General features: G+C 39.9%; 1 protein-coding gene across 2 annotated transcripts in view; it reads right to left on the bottom strand.

Moving 5' to 3' along the window:
* Nucleotides 1–16,132, bottom strand: part of LOC120868679 (transient receptor potential cation channel subfamily C member 4 associated protein) — a 69,950-nt gene that overhangs the window by 12,878 nt on the left and 40,940 nt on the right. The window contains exons 8-9 of one of the 2 annotated variants that reach the window (XM_040247470.1): nucleotides 11,594–11,779; nucleotides 27–193 (exon numbers count right to left, since the gene is read on the bottom strand). In XM_040247470.1, the coding sequence (XP_040103404.1) occupies nucleotides 27–193; nucleotides 11,594–11,779 (353 nt within the window). The remainder of the gene's footprint in view (nucleotides 1–26; nucleotides 194–11,593; nucleotides 11,780–16,132) is intronic. The other variant, XM_040247471.1, reaches the window with a different exon arrangement.

Below are 16,132 nucleotides of genomic sequence, written 5' to 3'. Positions count from 1 at the left end.
GCGGCCTGGAGGCGGGCGGGCCTCACCTGGTTGCGCTGGCGCCCCATCAGCAGCACGCACAGCACGTACAGCACCTCCAGCTTGTACATGATCTCATGCATGATCTTCATCGACTGAGGCAGCTGAGTCCTGGTGGAGCTGTGAGGCGGGCCGTTCTCCTCAGAAGCCCCTGGCGGAGGGAACACAATGGAGGCTGGCACAGCCACCAGGAGACAGGCTTCAGTCACTGTGCGCGAGGAAACGCGTTTCTGCCCCTCAAACCTGCTCTGTGAACAGACTTGAGGGGACAGCCTTTAGACAGGGCCCCAAGTCTGTGACGGAGACTCTGAAAGGCAGGCCACCAGGGGCCCAGGGGAGCTTAGACGCGTAGCAAATACGAACTCTGCAATCCTACCCCATCCGCTTTTAACGCTCTGATGCAGCCCAGGCAGTACCCTAACACCACTCTCTGCCCTCATCGGCACCCCTCACCCCACCTCCGCCCCCAGAAGGCACCCAGACACGTGTCCAGCAGGAAACTCCGTCAAATTCTCTTCAGGTCACAAATGACTCCGAATATGTGGTCATTCTGCCGACATTCCACAAGGGGGCACCGCTGAAGGACTGAAAGGGATCTTTTTAAAAGACTTTTTTTCTCCTATTGCTCAAACAATAGCCATGGGAAATTTCCTAAGGCAGATGAGGCATCACAATCGCTACTAGAGATGGAGATGAACATATTACCTACTAGCAGATTTTCATTTCCCCCGATTTCATTATTAGCAAATGACAGCAACAGCTATGTAGTACCTATGGGACATGATGTGTGTCAAACACTGTGTTCTGGGCTTTAGATAAACCATTACCCCACTACCCCACTAACAGAATAGTCTCAGTGAAGTCACACAGTGGAGGGTACTCTCAGGAGTGTGGCAGAGCAAAGGGATGAAGACTGAAGGCTGTGGAACAACAACCTGCTGGCTGTGGGACCCTGGGCATGTCACCTCCTCGCTGGGCTTTCAAGGGTTCTGTAAGTGGGGAGAACAGAAGTGCTGCCGCGGCCAGCTAGACATCCTGTGCAGAGTGAAGGAGCCCAGAACCTGCTTCCTGGGAAGCCTCACTCTTGCTGTGCTGTGCTCAGTTGTGCCCGACTCTTCGCAACCCCCAAGACTGTAGCCCGCCAGGCTCTCTGTCCATGGAATTTCCCAGGCAAGAATACCAAAGCATTCTTCCTGGAGTATTTCCTTCTCCAGGGGATCTTCCAGACCCAGGGATCTAACCTACATCTCTTGCATTGGCATGTGGATTCTTTACCACTCAGTCACCTGGGAAGCCCCAGTCTCACTCTGCGGTCCCTATTATTTTAAATGCTCAGAGTCAGGAGACCTTAGGATTTACTTCCTCTTAGTTTTTCTCATCTTTAAGGTGAAAGGATAAATCAATAACTACTGAGGTCCTTTCATACTCCTCCTGAACTGCTGCCCTGGAGCCTTTTGGAAAGGCCAGAAAATCTGTTACAGAGCAGTGGTGCTAAGATATACCCAGATGAGGCACTCACAGTTATGATTTCTATATGGTGATATCATGCCACAAGAACCTAACTTACTCCACCCCATGGACTTGGAACTATTTTTCCAGCCATGTTAACCATCACTAATATATAAGCTGGAAGACGACCAGTTGCTGAAAGAAGCATGACTGCACCACAGGGCCTAAAGACTTGGAGCCAGACTGTTAGGTGGCTTTGGGAAATCTGTTGACATGCCTATGCTTCAGCATCCATCCTTATCTATAAAACAGGAGTAACGGCAACAGTGTGTGTGCTGTTGCTCAGTCGTATCCAACTCTTTCCAACCCCCTGGACTATAGCCCGCCAGGCTCCTCTGTCGATGGAATTTTCCACGCAAGAATACTGGAGTGGGTTGCCATCTCCCGCTCCAGGGGATCTTCCTGTCCCAGACTGAACCCACATCTCCCGCATCTTCTCTCTTGTGTCTCTTGCACTGGCACAAGGATTCTGTAATACTGCAACACCAGGGAAGCCCAAAGGCAACAGTGTCTATCTATTACCAATGCTGCAGAGGTTAAATGACTTAAAGTGGCAACAGTATCTATTACCAATGCTGCAAAAATTAAATGACTTAATATGTTAAAAGTGCTTAAAAACTGCCAAGCACATGTACCCTACATACAAATGTTTGTCAAGCAGAAGTAAAAAACTAACTCTGGGATTTTCAGTTAATGCTTGCTTGCTACTTGTTTTCTTTCTTGTAATCTGCAAGCTCTTAATGGCAACTAAAGAGGCAGCAGGCAAAAATTAAGAAACATTTACTCAGGAAAATCTAATTGAGAAAATGCTATTTATTGATATATTTTCTTGCATGTTGGGAGAAAAACCATCATTACTCAGTTTTATGTCTTGGGACTCCTTGGCCCAGCTCCCAGAACAGTCAACTGACTGGTAAAGAGAATCTGATGAGTTATCACGCAGAACCACACCTCTGCTGCACACCTGCCGGGTGCTGTGAAGCCTCTGGTGCCTCAGCGTCCTCATCACCTAGACCAGGAGTTTTTGGTGGGGGAGGGGGGGCACTGTGGCAGAGGGCCTGTGTGGAAGGAGCAGGTATGGTGGGTGGCACACAAGCCCTCCTCGGTAATGAACCTCTGTGAAGAGACACAGGCAGCTTGGATTCTTCCGAGTCACTGCCAACTTTTGCTGCCTGGTTTGCAAAGGCCTCATAAGAAACTCTCTGGGATAAATAGTTTCAACAAACACAGGCCTCAAAGCAATAGCCAGAGTGCAGGAACAAGACAATTCCCAAGGATTGAGGATGGGAAAACTCGTTTAAGAGGCCTGGCCTTCCCTCCACATCTCTTCAGTTCCACAATACTGATTAAAGTGGGTATGACCCTCCATACATCTGTACTGTACCCTGGAGCACATTAACTTAAAAAAAAATAGCTTTGAGCTATAATTCAGATACCATACAATTCATCCCTTTCAAGAATATAACTCACTGGTCTTTAATATATTCACACAATTGTGCAGCTATCATCACAATCAACATTAGAGCACTTTTATCACCCCACAAAGAAATCCTATTTGCTTTAGCAGCCTCTCCCCTTTTCTCACCAAGCCCCTAGAAACCCAGGCATCCATTAGACTATGTTCTGTCTCTTTCTACAAATGGAATCATACAACTCGTCATTTTTTTTTTTTACCAGCACAGTGTTTTCAAGGTTTATTCAGGCTGCAGTATGTATCAGTACTGAATAATAATCTATTATATATCAATTTTGTTATCCATTCATCAGCTGATATGAGTTGTTTCTGTATTTTGGTTGTAATAAATCTGCTACTATGAACATCCACGTGTAAGTTTTTGTATAAACGTATATTTTCATGTATCCTGGGTGTATACCTAGAAGTGGAATTTCTAGGACATATAAAAACTATGTTTAACTTTTTGAGTAACTGCCAGACTGTTTTCCACAGTGGCTGCACCAGTTTGCATGCTTACCAACAGAGAATGAGGGTTCTGATTTTTCCATCTCCTTAAGGACACCTGTTACCAGTCTTTTTGATGATAGTCATGCCAGTGGGTATGAAGGGATATCTGATTGTTGGACTGGATTTGCATTTCCCTGATGGCTAATGATGTTGATAATGTTCCCATGTGCTTGCTGGTTACTCTTACATCATCTCTGGAGAAAGTCTATTCAGATCTTTTGCCCATAATTTGAAATGGGTGTCTTTTCATTATTGAGCTGTAGGAGTTCTTTATACCTTCTAGATACAAGTCCCTTATTAGATACATGGTTTGCAAAAATGTTCTCTTCTACCCTCCAGAAGTGTTCACCCATTCTGGCTTTTCCCTTTCTTGATGTTGCCTTTTGAAGCACAAAATATTTCCATTTTAGTGAAGTCCAATTTACCTAGTTCTCACTTGGCTGCCTGTATTAGGCATCATCTAAGCAAGCACCAGGGGTTCCCTGGTGGCTCAGCAGTAAAGAACCCACCTCCCATCGCAGGAGATCTCTGGGTCAGGAGGACCCCCTGTAGAAGGAAATGGCAACCCACTCCAGTATTCTGGCCAAGAAAATCCCACAGACAGAGGAGCCTGGTGGGCTACAGTCCGCAGGGTCACAAGGGGTCAGACATGACTGAACCACAACAACAACAACAAAGAAACCACGACCAAATTTAAAGTCCTGAAGAGTTATCCTTGTTTTCTTCTAAGTGTTCTCAAGGATTAGTTCTTACATTAGGTCTTTGATCTTTTTGAGCTCATTTTTATATATGATGTGAAGTGGCAGGGGAGGGAGGTCCAATGTCATTCTTTTGCATGTGGATATCTAATGGTCCCAGTACCATCTGCTGAAAAGACTACTGTTTCCCCAACCAAATAGTCTTGGCACTCTTGCTGAAAATCAACTGACCATATAAGTGAGCATTTATTTCTGAATTCTCAGTTTTATTTCATTGTGCATAGCTCTTGAGGTCAGTAGCACAATGTCTTGAATATTACAGCTTTGTACTAAGTTTGGAAATTAGGCAATGTTAAGTCCTCCACTTTGTTCTTCAAGACTGACATAGCTATTTGAGGCCTCCTGCATTTCCAAATGAATTTGAGGGCCTACTAGTTCATTTCTGCAAAGAAGTCAGTTAGGATTGTGACAAGGACTGTGTTGAATCTTTAGACAGACCTGGAGATCAAGGTGTGAATTACTGCTACTTTAATAATATCAACTCTTCTGATTCATGAACAAATGCTTTCTTTACAATTGTTTAGGTTTTCTTTCAGTAATAATTATGTTTTGTAATTTTCGTTTCCTATTTCTTTGTTAAATATGTCACTAAGTATTTTATTCTTTTCTGATGCTTTTTTAAATGAAATTGTTTTAATTTCATTCTTGGTTTGTTCATTGCTACTGTACAGAAATATAACTGATTTCTATATACCTATCTTGTATGCTGAAACTGTTGAATGAACTTGTTTATTGGTTTAGCAGTTTTTCAGTGGATCCTTAGGTTTTTCTATACAAGACATCATGTCATCTGTGACTAGAGACAGTTTTACTTCTTCCTTTTATTTCTTTTTCTTGCCTAACTACCTAGCCAGAACTTCCAGTACAATGAACAGAAGTGTTAAGAGCAGATATCTTTGTCTTCTTCTAATCTTAGTAAGGGAAAAGTTATCAGTCTTTGGCCATTAAGTGTTATAATACTGGCTGTGGGCTTTTTTAGATGCCTTCTAACAGGCTGAGGAGTTCTTTTCCATTCCCACTTGGAATGTTCTTATCTTAAAATGGATTTTGTCAAATGCTTTTTCTCCACCTACTGAAATAATCATGTAGTTTTCGTCCCTTTTCCATCAATATGGTATATTAAATTGACTTTCATATACTGAGTCAGCTTTGCATAAATTCCATTTAGTCTATACATACTTGATCAGCTATATAATCCTTTTTTGTTGCTGTATTTGGTTTGCTAATGTTTTTGATGAGGTGTTTTGCATATACGTTTATAAGTTACGTTAGTCTGTAATTTCCTTGTGATGTCTCTGGTTTTGTTATCAGGGTAATAGTTTCACAGAATGAATTAAGAAATGTTCTTTCCTCTTCTACTTTATGGAAGTCTGTGATGTACAGGCATTACTTCTTCTTTAAATGGTTGGTAGAATTAACCAGTGAAGCCTTTCGAGCCAGGACTTGTTTTAGGGATAGTTTTTCATCACTAATTCAATCTCTTGTTACAGGTCTGTTCAGATTTTCTATTTCTTCTTGAGTCAGTTGCAAGAGTTTGTGTCTTTCTTATAATTTTTCCATTTCAGCTGGATTATCTAATTTATTAGCATATAGTTGTTTATAGTATTCTCTTATAGTCCTTTTATCTTTGTAGGTTGGTTATAATATATCCTCTTTCACTCCTGATTTTGGTAATTTGAATCTTGTCTCATTTTTTTTTTTGCTTGATCAGTGCAGCTCAAGAGTTGTCAATTTTGCTGATATTTTCAAAGAATCAGCTCTTGGTTTTGTGGATTTTCTCCACTGTTTTTCTATTCTCTATTAATTTCCAATTCAATCCTATTATTTCTTCCCATCTGTCTGCTCTGGGAATGTGGTTTGCTCTTTGTTTAATGACTTAAAGCAGAAAGTTAGGTTATTTTTTTGAAATCTTTTATGTAGGCATTTACAGCCATAAATTTCTAAGCATGCTTTAGTTGAAATTCTGTAAATTTTGGTATGTTGTGTCATCATTTTAATTTCATCTCATTCATCTCAAAGTATCTTCTAGTTTTCTTCGTGATTTTATCTTTGAACCATCAATTATTTGGAAGTGGACTGCTTAACTTTCACACATTTGTGAATTTCCCAAATTTCTTTCTATTATTAATTTCTAATGTCACTCCATTGTGATTGAAGTATATACTCTACAACTTTAATCCTTTTTTAAGTTTTCTGAAATTTTTTTAGGGTTTAGTGCACATATATATATATATATTTAGCCTAGTTGGCTTACTGTGTTGCTCAAGTCTTCTATTTCCTTGTTGATCTTTTATATAGTTATCCATTATTGAAACTGGGTTATTAAAGTTTCCAACTATTATGTTGAACTATTTCCTCTCTTCGAATCTGTTAGTTTTTGCTTTCTTTACTTATTTTTGGCTCTGTTGTTAGACACATATGTGATTTTAACTGCTAAATCTCCATAGATTTACTATAAAATCTACTTATAAATCTGATAACTTTTTATTTTTAAAGTCTCTCTTATAGTACAGCCATTACAGTTTTTTATGGTTATCTTCTGCATGATACACTTCTATCATTTACTTTCAACCTATTTCTATCTTTGAAGAGAAAGTGTGTATCCTGTAGGATGCATAAAATGGATAGGTTTAAAAAACCCAACATGGCAATCTGTTTTTTGAATGAATTGTTTAATCTATTCACATTTAATGTTATTACTGACAAAATTGAATGTACTTCGGCCTTTTACTTTTTGTCTTGTTAAAGCTCACTTGTATTCCCCTAGTTCTTAACACTTTTTGTATTAAGTAAACATTTTCTAGTGTAACAACGTAATTCCTTTAACTATATTTCTAAAGTTACCATGTCAGCAGTCACTACAGGGCTTGCTTGCCATATACATCTTGACAGACTCTTTTTTAGATTTAAACTAACTCCAGGGCTTTTATAGGTCCCTCTCCTCCCTTTTTGTGCTATTATTATTATGCATACTACATCTACATATGCTGAAAACCAAACAATACAATGTACTATACAATACACTGTTACACAACATTTTAATTATTTCATAAAATTGTATGTCCATTAAAGAAGCTAAGAAAAGAAAGGAGAATAAATATTTATAATTTTCTATAATGACCCTCTTTATTTACCATTTTGATTTTCTTCAGATTACTGTCAATTCCTGAGTTACTATCTTATAAAAATTTCCTTATTCCAACACAACTTTGGTCCCACCCTCTTTCTTTGATCTGTTATTGTCAAATATATTACTTTTCTATTTGTTATAGGTTCAACAATATAATTATAAACACAGTTTTACACAATTGCTTTCGAAATTAGTTAAGGAAAAATATGCACTTATATTGTCTTTTAAATTATTATAATTACCTTTACTGATGCTGCATTTTTTTGGCGTGTGAATATGAATTACTGGCTGAGGTCACTTGCTTTCAGCCAGTATTTCTCATAAGGGAGATCTGCTAGCAGCAAATTCCCTAAGTTCTTCTTTATCTAAGCAGTTTATCTAGGTGTTTATTTCACCTTCATTAAAAGAAAATTGTTTTAATTGAAGCATAGTTCATTTACAATGTTGTGCCAATCTCTGCTATACAGCAAAGTGACTCAGTTATACGTGTACAGACATTCTTTTTTAAAATATTCTTTTCCATTATAGTTTATCACAGGGTATTGAATGTAGTCCCACGTGTTATCTAGTAGGACCTTTTTGTTTATTCATCTTGTATATAACAGTTTACATCTGTTAATCCCACACTCCCAGTCCTTCTTCCCCCCAACTTGCAGCTGGCAACCACAAGTCTGTTCTATGAGTCTGTTTCTGTTTTGTTCATCTGTGTCTTATTTTAGATTTCACATATTAAGTGATATCATATGGTATCTGTCTTTCACTTTCTGCCTTACTGCACCCAGTACGATAATCTCTAGTTGCATCCATGTTGCTGCAACTGGCATTATTTGCTCCTGTTTATGACTGAGTAGTATTCCATTATGTGTACATACCACATCTTCTTTATCCATATGCTGATGGACATCTGGGTTATTTCCATGTTTTTGTCTACTGTGAACAGCGGTGCATGCACCTTGTTGAATTACAGTTTCATCTGGTTATACGCCTGGAATAGGATTGCTAGACCGTACAGTGATTCTTAGTTTTCTGAGGAGCCTCCACCTTGTCTTCAACAGTGGCTGCACCAACTTACATTCCTACCAACAGTGTAGGGGGCGCTCCCTTTCCTTCACAACTTCTAAAGCATGTGTTTATAGACTTTTTAATGATTGCCAATCTGACCAGTGTGAGGTGGGACCTCACTGAACTTTTGATTTGCATTTCCTTAAGTGATTTGAGCATCTTTTCATGGGCCTACTGGCTATCTGTCATGTCTTCTTTGGAGAAATGTCTATTAAAGTCTTCTGCCCATTGTTTGTATATTTTGGAGATTAAGCCCTTGTCTGATGCATCATTTGCAAATACTTCCTCCCCTTCCATAGGTTGTCTTTTCATCGTAGGTGTTGTTTTTTATGGTTTCCTTTGCTATGCAAAATCTTGTAAGTTCAATCAGGTCTCTTTTGTTTATTTTTGTTTTTATTTTTATTGCCTTGAGGGATGCACCTTCATTTCTGAAAGGTTTTACTGGATATAATTCTTGGCTGAGTTTCTTTCCCAGCACTTTGAGTAGGTCATTTCACTCCCTTCTGGATGCTGTCATTTCACGCCCTTCTGGCTGCTATCATTTCTGATGATCTTATTGAGATAATCTTGGGCATGATGAGTCATTTCTTTCTTGCTATTTTCAAGATTTTCTCTGTCTTCCAGCATTTTCATTATGATGTGCCTGGGTATAATTCTTTTGAGTTTATTTACTTGTAGTTCTTTGAACTTCTTGGATGTGTACACATTGATTAAATTTGGGGAGTTTTCAGCGACTACTTTGAATATTATTTTCCTGTTCCTTTCTCTCAGTGAACTTTTCATTTCAGTTATTGCATTTTTCATCTCTGGAACTTCTTTTTGACTTTTTAAAAAATCTGGTTATTAATATTCTCTATTTGATGACTCATTGAGCTTCTTTGAGCATAGTTACCTTTAGCTCTTTGACCATAATTATGATGTCTCTGTTAATTCTAACATCTGAGCTCTTCCACAGGAAATTTCTTCTGCCTGCTTTCTCCAATGTATGGGTCATATTTTCCTGTTTCTTTGCATGTCTCAATTTTTGTTAAACATTGGACATGTTAGGTAAATATTATAGCAACTCTTGAGGCTGATTCCCCTTCCTCCTTTCAGGGCATGTTGTTGTTTTCTTGTTTGTTCAGTGACCTGCCCAGCCACTTGTGATAAAGTCTATTTCTCTGAGGACTGATTTGTTGTTTTCTTGTTTATTTGTTTAGTGACCTACCTAGCCACTTGGGGATAAAGTCTACTTCTCTGAGGACTGATTTGTTGTTTTCTTGTCTAGTGACTGCTCTCTGAGGACTGATGAGCCCCTCTGCCAGCCTTGGGCATGTGTCCCTGGATGACAGTGTTTTAGCAGGGCTCTCTTTGTCTGGATCTTTCCCTCATCTCTCTGTTAAACTTTCTGCCTCATCTGATACGAAACCCAGCTGTCAGGCTCCAGTAATTGCTAGCTGACCACTCTACTGTTTTTGACAAAAGCCTTGAGGCATAAATTGCTCCAGAGTCTGATTCAATTAAATTCAGGCAGGGGTAGTTTTTGAGACTGAGGTTTCTTGTGACCTCAGCTTTAAGCTCTTCTTAGCCACCTCTTTCCCTGGTTCTCTGGGGGAACTAGTTGGCATATTGTTTGACTTTTAATTCTCAATTAAAAATAAGTCCTTTTATTTTCTTAAAAAATCTACATTGTTTCTGAGAATGACCTTGAGCTCAAACTTCCCAACATTCTGTTCTTACCTATTACCTCTCTGCCTGGCAAAATCTCAGTGTTACTACTCTGAGCAGGATTGATAGCCTCTACTGTCTTCTCAGCTTGCCTCTCTCTATGTGGTGGAACCTCTGTTCCACAAGTGAACTGGGGCAAGGTGATAAGGGCCACAGAATTCTTGGCCTACTGGGCCAAGCTTCTGAGCTATGAGTATGGTATGGAGGTGGATGGAAGGAAGGAGCCCCTGGCATTATGCTAAGTAAAATAAGTCAGAGAAAGACAAATACTGTATAATACCAATTACATGTAAAATCTAACAAAAGCTGAACTCAGAGAAACAGAGTGGTGGTTACTAGTGGTTAGGAATCAGGAAAATGAGAAGTTACTGGTTAAAGAACACAAACTTCCAGTTATAAGATTAATAAGTTCTGGGTGTCCAATAGGGAAGATGGTGATTACAGCTAATAATACCATTATCATATACCTGAATGTTGCTAATACGGTAGATCTTAAATATTCTCACCAGAAAAAAAATGTTAATTATCTGATGGGATAGAGGTGTCAGCTAAGGCTACAGTGGTAATCATTTTACAATACATAAACGTATGAAATCAACACGTTGGGAAGGGAAAGGAAGGGAGAAGGAAAGGAGCCCCTGCCCTCATGGCTGTATTCATCAAGAATTCAGCCTCTTCCACTTGGAGCTAGAAGGAATGAGAGCCTGTCCCTCCCAGTGAGATTCTGTATCCTCATCTGGGAGCTGAGAGAGCCCTATCTTTCTGGCCACACCTGGCTAGAGTGGAACTTGCATCACGTGGAAATTCCAGCGTTACAAGCTCTCAAGGTTCCCAGTTTTAGTAGATTTTTCTGGAAGAAATGTTTCCCTACTCGCTGTATGCTCTGAGAACAACTTCCACAGACTTTACATGGATGTCTGTTGCTGCTGCTGTTGTGTATCGCAGGAATGAAACTCCTCCCTTCACTTTTATCTGCACGATTCCAGTGGGAATTCCTGTGTTTGTACAATTTGACCCCAGAGTCAAATGCTTTGGGCTGAGCACCTCATCTAAAACAGAGCAGTTCACTGAGACTAGAAGTCCACACATTTCCAGGCGGCATACTCATCAGAATGGAGAGCGGAGAAGACTAAAGAAATGTGTAGGAAGAAGCACGGACAGAGAAAGATCCTCTGGGCTGCTAAGAATGTTCTGGTAATGCTTTTCCAGTTGGTCCTTTGGGTTCTGTAATAAAGGTCCTGTCCCTGAAATCAGGTCTGCTTTGAGAGAGCTCCAAGAAATTCTGCCATTTGCTATTAAAATCTGAACAATCACGATTCAGAACCGCCCTGAGGGAGATTCTTTTTTGAGTCAATTTCAACTTATTCTCCTTGGAAAAGAGGTCAAGAATAGCTCTAGGAACCCACAGGAACACTCTCCACCTCTCAGGAGACCTGCCCAGGGTACCTTGACTGTGCTCGGATTCCTCGTTAGCCACTCGCATCAGGGCGTCTAGCACCAAAGCATTGTCCAGCCACGTGTACCACTCCTCCAGCTCCTGCAGGAAGCTGGCTGCGCCCGTTGATTCTGACACCTTTCGAGTTGCCAGCTTGCAAAGCCGCTCGACAAAGCCAGGGATGCTGAGGAGGGCCGCTGCCGAGGAAAAACAAGAGAGGAAACGTGACCACAGAAACCAGTGTTACAGCTCTCAACAGACAGCCAGATCCTCACCTGCATGAGAGGAATGATCTCTTTTTTTTAGGTGAAAATTCTGGGTTTTTTTTTTCTTTTATTTTTTAATTGGAACATAATTACTTTACAATGTTTGTGTTAGTTTCTGCTGTACAACAGCCTGAATCAGCTCTATGTATACATACATCCCCCCTCCCTTTTGAGCCTCCCTCCTGCTCCCTGAATCCCACCCAGAGGAATGACTCTTAAGCTGACAGCAGTTAGAACTTCCTTTTAAAATGAAATGCCCACCCAAGGTAAAATAATAATAAAGGTAGAGAAATAAGAGCAATTTTAGCAGGTGCAGGGAGTCAGGCTCTCTCATATCAGTTGGTGGAAATATAAACTGGAATAACCTCTAGACCTTGCATCTTTGTCTTTGAGCTAGAGGTCCATTTCTGTGAATTCACCATAAAGAAATAATTACATATAGATAGCTAGATAGCTAGATAGGCATCTATATAGAGAGGTTCGCTGGTGTTCCTGTAACAGCGAAAGTCACAGATGACTGTATGTTCATTAGCAGCACACCGCTTACAGGCAATACACCCATGCAGTGGAGTGCAATACACAGACACTAAACACAACGACACGTATGTCTTCATGCAGCAACTCTAAAGAGGTGTTTAATTCACTTCTTAAATTATCAAACAGTATTGGCTTAAGCCCAATTTCTTTCAATTTTACAGTTTTCTTCTTTAAAATATGCACATAATATATATATACACACATGAAGAATGGAAGGATATATACCAAAGTATTTACTGTGGCTGTTCCTGAGTAGGAAAGGATACAAATACTTCTTTTAGAATTACTTAACTATCTGATTTTCCTATAACACACACACCTTTTTTTCTTTTTTAAGGTAAAGAAAGCAACTTAATCACCTACCTCCTATTTCCACCAGTTCCATTGTACTCACAATGATGAGTAAGACAGAAATTCTGGTCAGCATAAACAACATAATAAACTTTGAAGGCAGGGAATTCAGGTTCAAATCTTGGCTCCAAAAATTAACGCTCTTTAAAATAAAGCTAATGTCTGTGCCTATTTGCTTGTGGATATACTAAATCTTGGAAGGACAGAAAAGAGTGGTTGCCAAAAGCAAAGAGAATATGGCCATTGGGAATAGTGTGAGGGGACATTTTCAGTGAACACCTCTCTGAATTTGTGATTTTCTGAACCATGAAAATGTAACATTTAATAAAAAATTAACAAGTAGATTTCAAAATATCAAGATATTAATATTACTTTGGGAGAGTATAATATGGTATTAAGAGTTATGGTTCAAGAATCACCATCTTATAGAAACAATGAAATATATGCAGGCGAAATATTAAAACGTCTTGGATCTGCTTCAAAATATCCAAAGTGAGGAAGGGAGGAGTAAAGGAGGGTGGAGACAAAGACAGGCCATCAGTTGATAACTGTTGAAGGTAGGTAATAAGTAAACAGGGATCATTATACTGTTATATACATGTCTCTACTTTTATATGTGTGAAGATTCCCATAACAAAAAATTTAAAATAAATCCTAAAAGAATACAACTTTAAAGAAAAGTCTTTAAAAATAGAATAAATAAAAACAAAGTAACTAATGAGGATTATGTCATATGAATTTAGTCCCAGCAGAAATTGGCAAATCATCTTAGCCCCCCTTTCCATCCTCTACAAATTAGTGACTATAAAATAATGTATGACCTCATTAATAAAGATGAAATAAAACTACATTTAAACTAACTTTTCCTCAAAAAGTTAAACATAGAATTATTATACTATATGACTTAGCAATTCCATCCTAAGTATTCATTCTGTAAGATCTTACAGAAAAATCTGAATGAACTTTTTGGCCAACCCAATACATACCCAAAAGAAGTGAAAGTAGGTGCTCGAACAAATACATGTGTTCAGAGCAGCACTATTCACAGTAGTCAAACGGTGTAAGTAACCCAAATGTGCATCAATAGATACACAAATTTTGTTATATACACACAAAAAAGAATGAGAAAAGAATGAAACAGTGACATTCAACAGCACTGATGAACCTCAAAAACATCATGGTAAGTGAAAAAGGTATGAGATGTGATACAAAAGGTCACACATTTTAAAAATCCATCTATATGAAAAACCCAGAATAGATGAATCCACAGACAGAAAGCAGACGATGGCCAGTGGTTGAGGGGAACAGAGCTTCCCAGGTGGTGCTAGTGGGTAAAGAACCTGCCTGCCCTAAGAGATCTTCCCCGGTGGCTCAGATGGTAAGGCGTCTGCCAGCAATGTGGGAGACCCGGGTTCGATCTCTGGGTTGGGAAGATCTCCTGGAGAAGGAAATGGCAACCCACTCCAGTACTCTTGCCTGGAGAATCCCATGGACGGAGGAGCCTGGTAGGCTACACCCCATGGGGTCGCAAAGAGTCGGACACGACTGAGCGACTTCACTTTCACTTTAAGAGATGCAGGGGTCTGATCCCTGGCTCAGGAAGATCCCTTGGAGGAAGGCAATGACAACCCACTCCAGTATTCTTGCCTGGAGAACCCCACGGACAGAGAAGCCTGGTGGGGTCGCAAAGAGCTGGACACAACTAAGGCCACGGGGGTGCGGGGGGAGAGGTTGGGGAATAACTGTTGAATGTATTCAAGGTTTCCTGTTGGGTTGAGGAAAATGTTGTGGAACTAGATGGAGGTGGTGGCCACACAAACTGCAAATGTACTGTAAGTCACCGAATTAAGTGGTTAGTTTTTTAATGTAACTTTCACCTCAAGTAATAAAAATATACTGGGATAGAATTTTTTGGTTTTGTTTTTACATTTGTTTCTTTTGAGATACCATTTCTTACTTATCAAGTTTGACAAATATCAAGAAATCTAAAATAGCCCTATACTGGGAAGGGTATACAGGGTGGGAAGATGAACTAGTAATTTCTTTGGAAGGTAAATCTGTTAACATCTATCAACATTTAAAAGGCAAATATCCAGCACATTAAACTCTATACATAAGGATGTTATTTGTAGGAACAAAGACGAGGGAAACCAAATTTCCATCAACAGTGGACTAATTAAATAAATTGCGGTACGCCCATACAATGGCTATCCACTTGTAAAAAGGAATCAGGTAATTCTACATGTACCGTAATGGGATGCTTTGCAAGATAAAGTTATCTGAAAAGAGTCAGAGGCAGAATGGTGCTTATTTTATATCATCATCAGTACAAACAGAAAGGAGCCAGTCTTCTCTCATTCCCTCCTCCACCCCCGTGGCTGGGCATGTACAGATTATCTCTGGAGGGACAGATGAGAAACTGGTAATATGTCACCAATGGGAGGAAAACAAACTTTCTGCTGTATACCTGCTATTCGTCTTGTAGTTTGTGAATAAAAAAAAAAAATCTGTAGATTTCTCCTCCACAAAAAATAAAATAAATGAGTTTGAATTCTAAAAATTTCTAATTTTGAAAAATTTCAAAAACATGGACTTTTAGCCACACCTTCTTTCTCCAGGTAAACAGCCCAGTTTTCCTAACTGTTCCTCGGAGGGCAGTTCCTAAGACCTAGTCTACACACCGTGAACACCAAACACAGCCATTTAGATGTGACCTGCCCAGTATTTAGGATTCTGAGACTGATTCCCATCCCACAGGGTCCTGAGCTTTTGTTAGTCACTCATCTTGGCAATGGCACCCCACTCCAGTACTCTTGCCTGGAAAATCCCATGGACGGAGGAGCCTGGAAGGCTGCAGTCCATGGGGTCGCTGAGGGTCGGACACGACTGAGCGACTTCACTTTCCCTTTTCACTTTCACGCATTGGAGAAGGAAATGGCAACCCACTCCAGTGTTCTTGCCTGGAGAATCCCAGGGACGGGGGATCCTGGTGGGCTGCCGTCTCTGGGGTTGCACAGAGTCGGACACGACTGAAGCGACTTAGCAGCAGCAGCAGCAGCATCTCTGATGAATGTTATGGATTTTCTGATGATGAAAGCTGATCAAAGTTATGGATTCTCTTCTCAGAAAAAACTCACTGGCCTCATTTTACTTACCAACTTATGCCCAATCTTAGGGGACTGGCACCCCAGCATTGTACAATCTTTGTACTTCTCACAGCTTTACCAGTAGTTACCACACACACTGTTGGCTAATGTTAAACCAGTTGAACATTAAAACATCCACAACTTCCAATAATTTCTGCAAAAGCAGACCTCGTCTCTCTTGTTAAAACATCAGTATTTCCAAAATATTCCTGTAAATTTTTCTGCTGCAGTTGAGGCCCTGCTTTTCCAG

This window comes from Oryx dammah, unplaced genomic scaffold (assembly GCF_014754425.2).
Source record: "Oryx dammah isolate SB20612 unplaced genomic scaffold, SCBI_Odam_1.1 HiC_scaffold_10, whole genome shotgun sequence".
In the NCBI taxonomy this organism is placed as follows: Eukaryota; Metazoa; Chordata; class Mammalia; order Artiodactyla; family Bovidae; genus Oryx; species Oryx dammah.
This window is presented reverse-complemented; position numbering and strand designations above follow the sequence as displayed.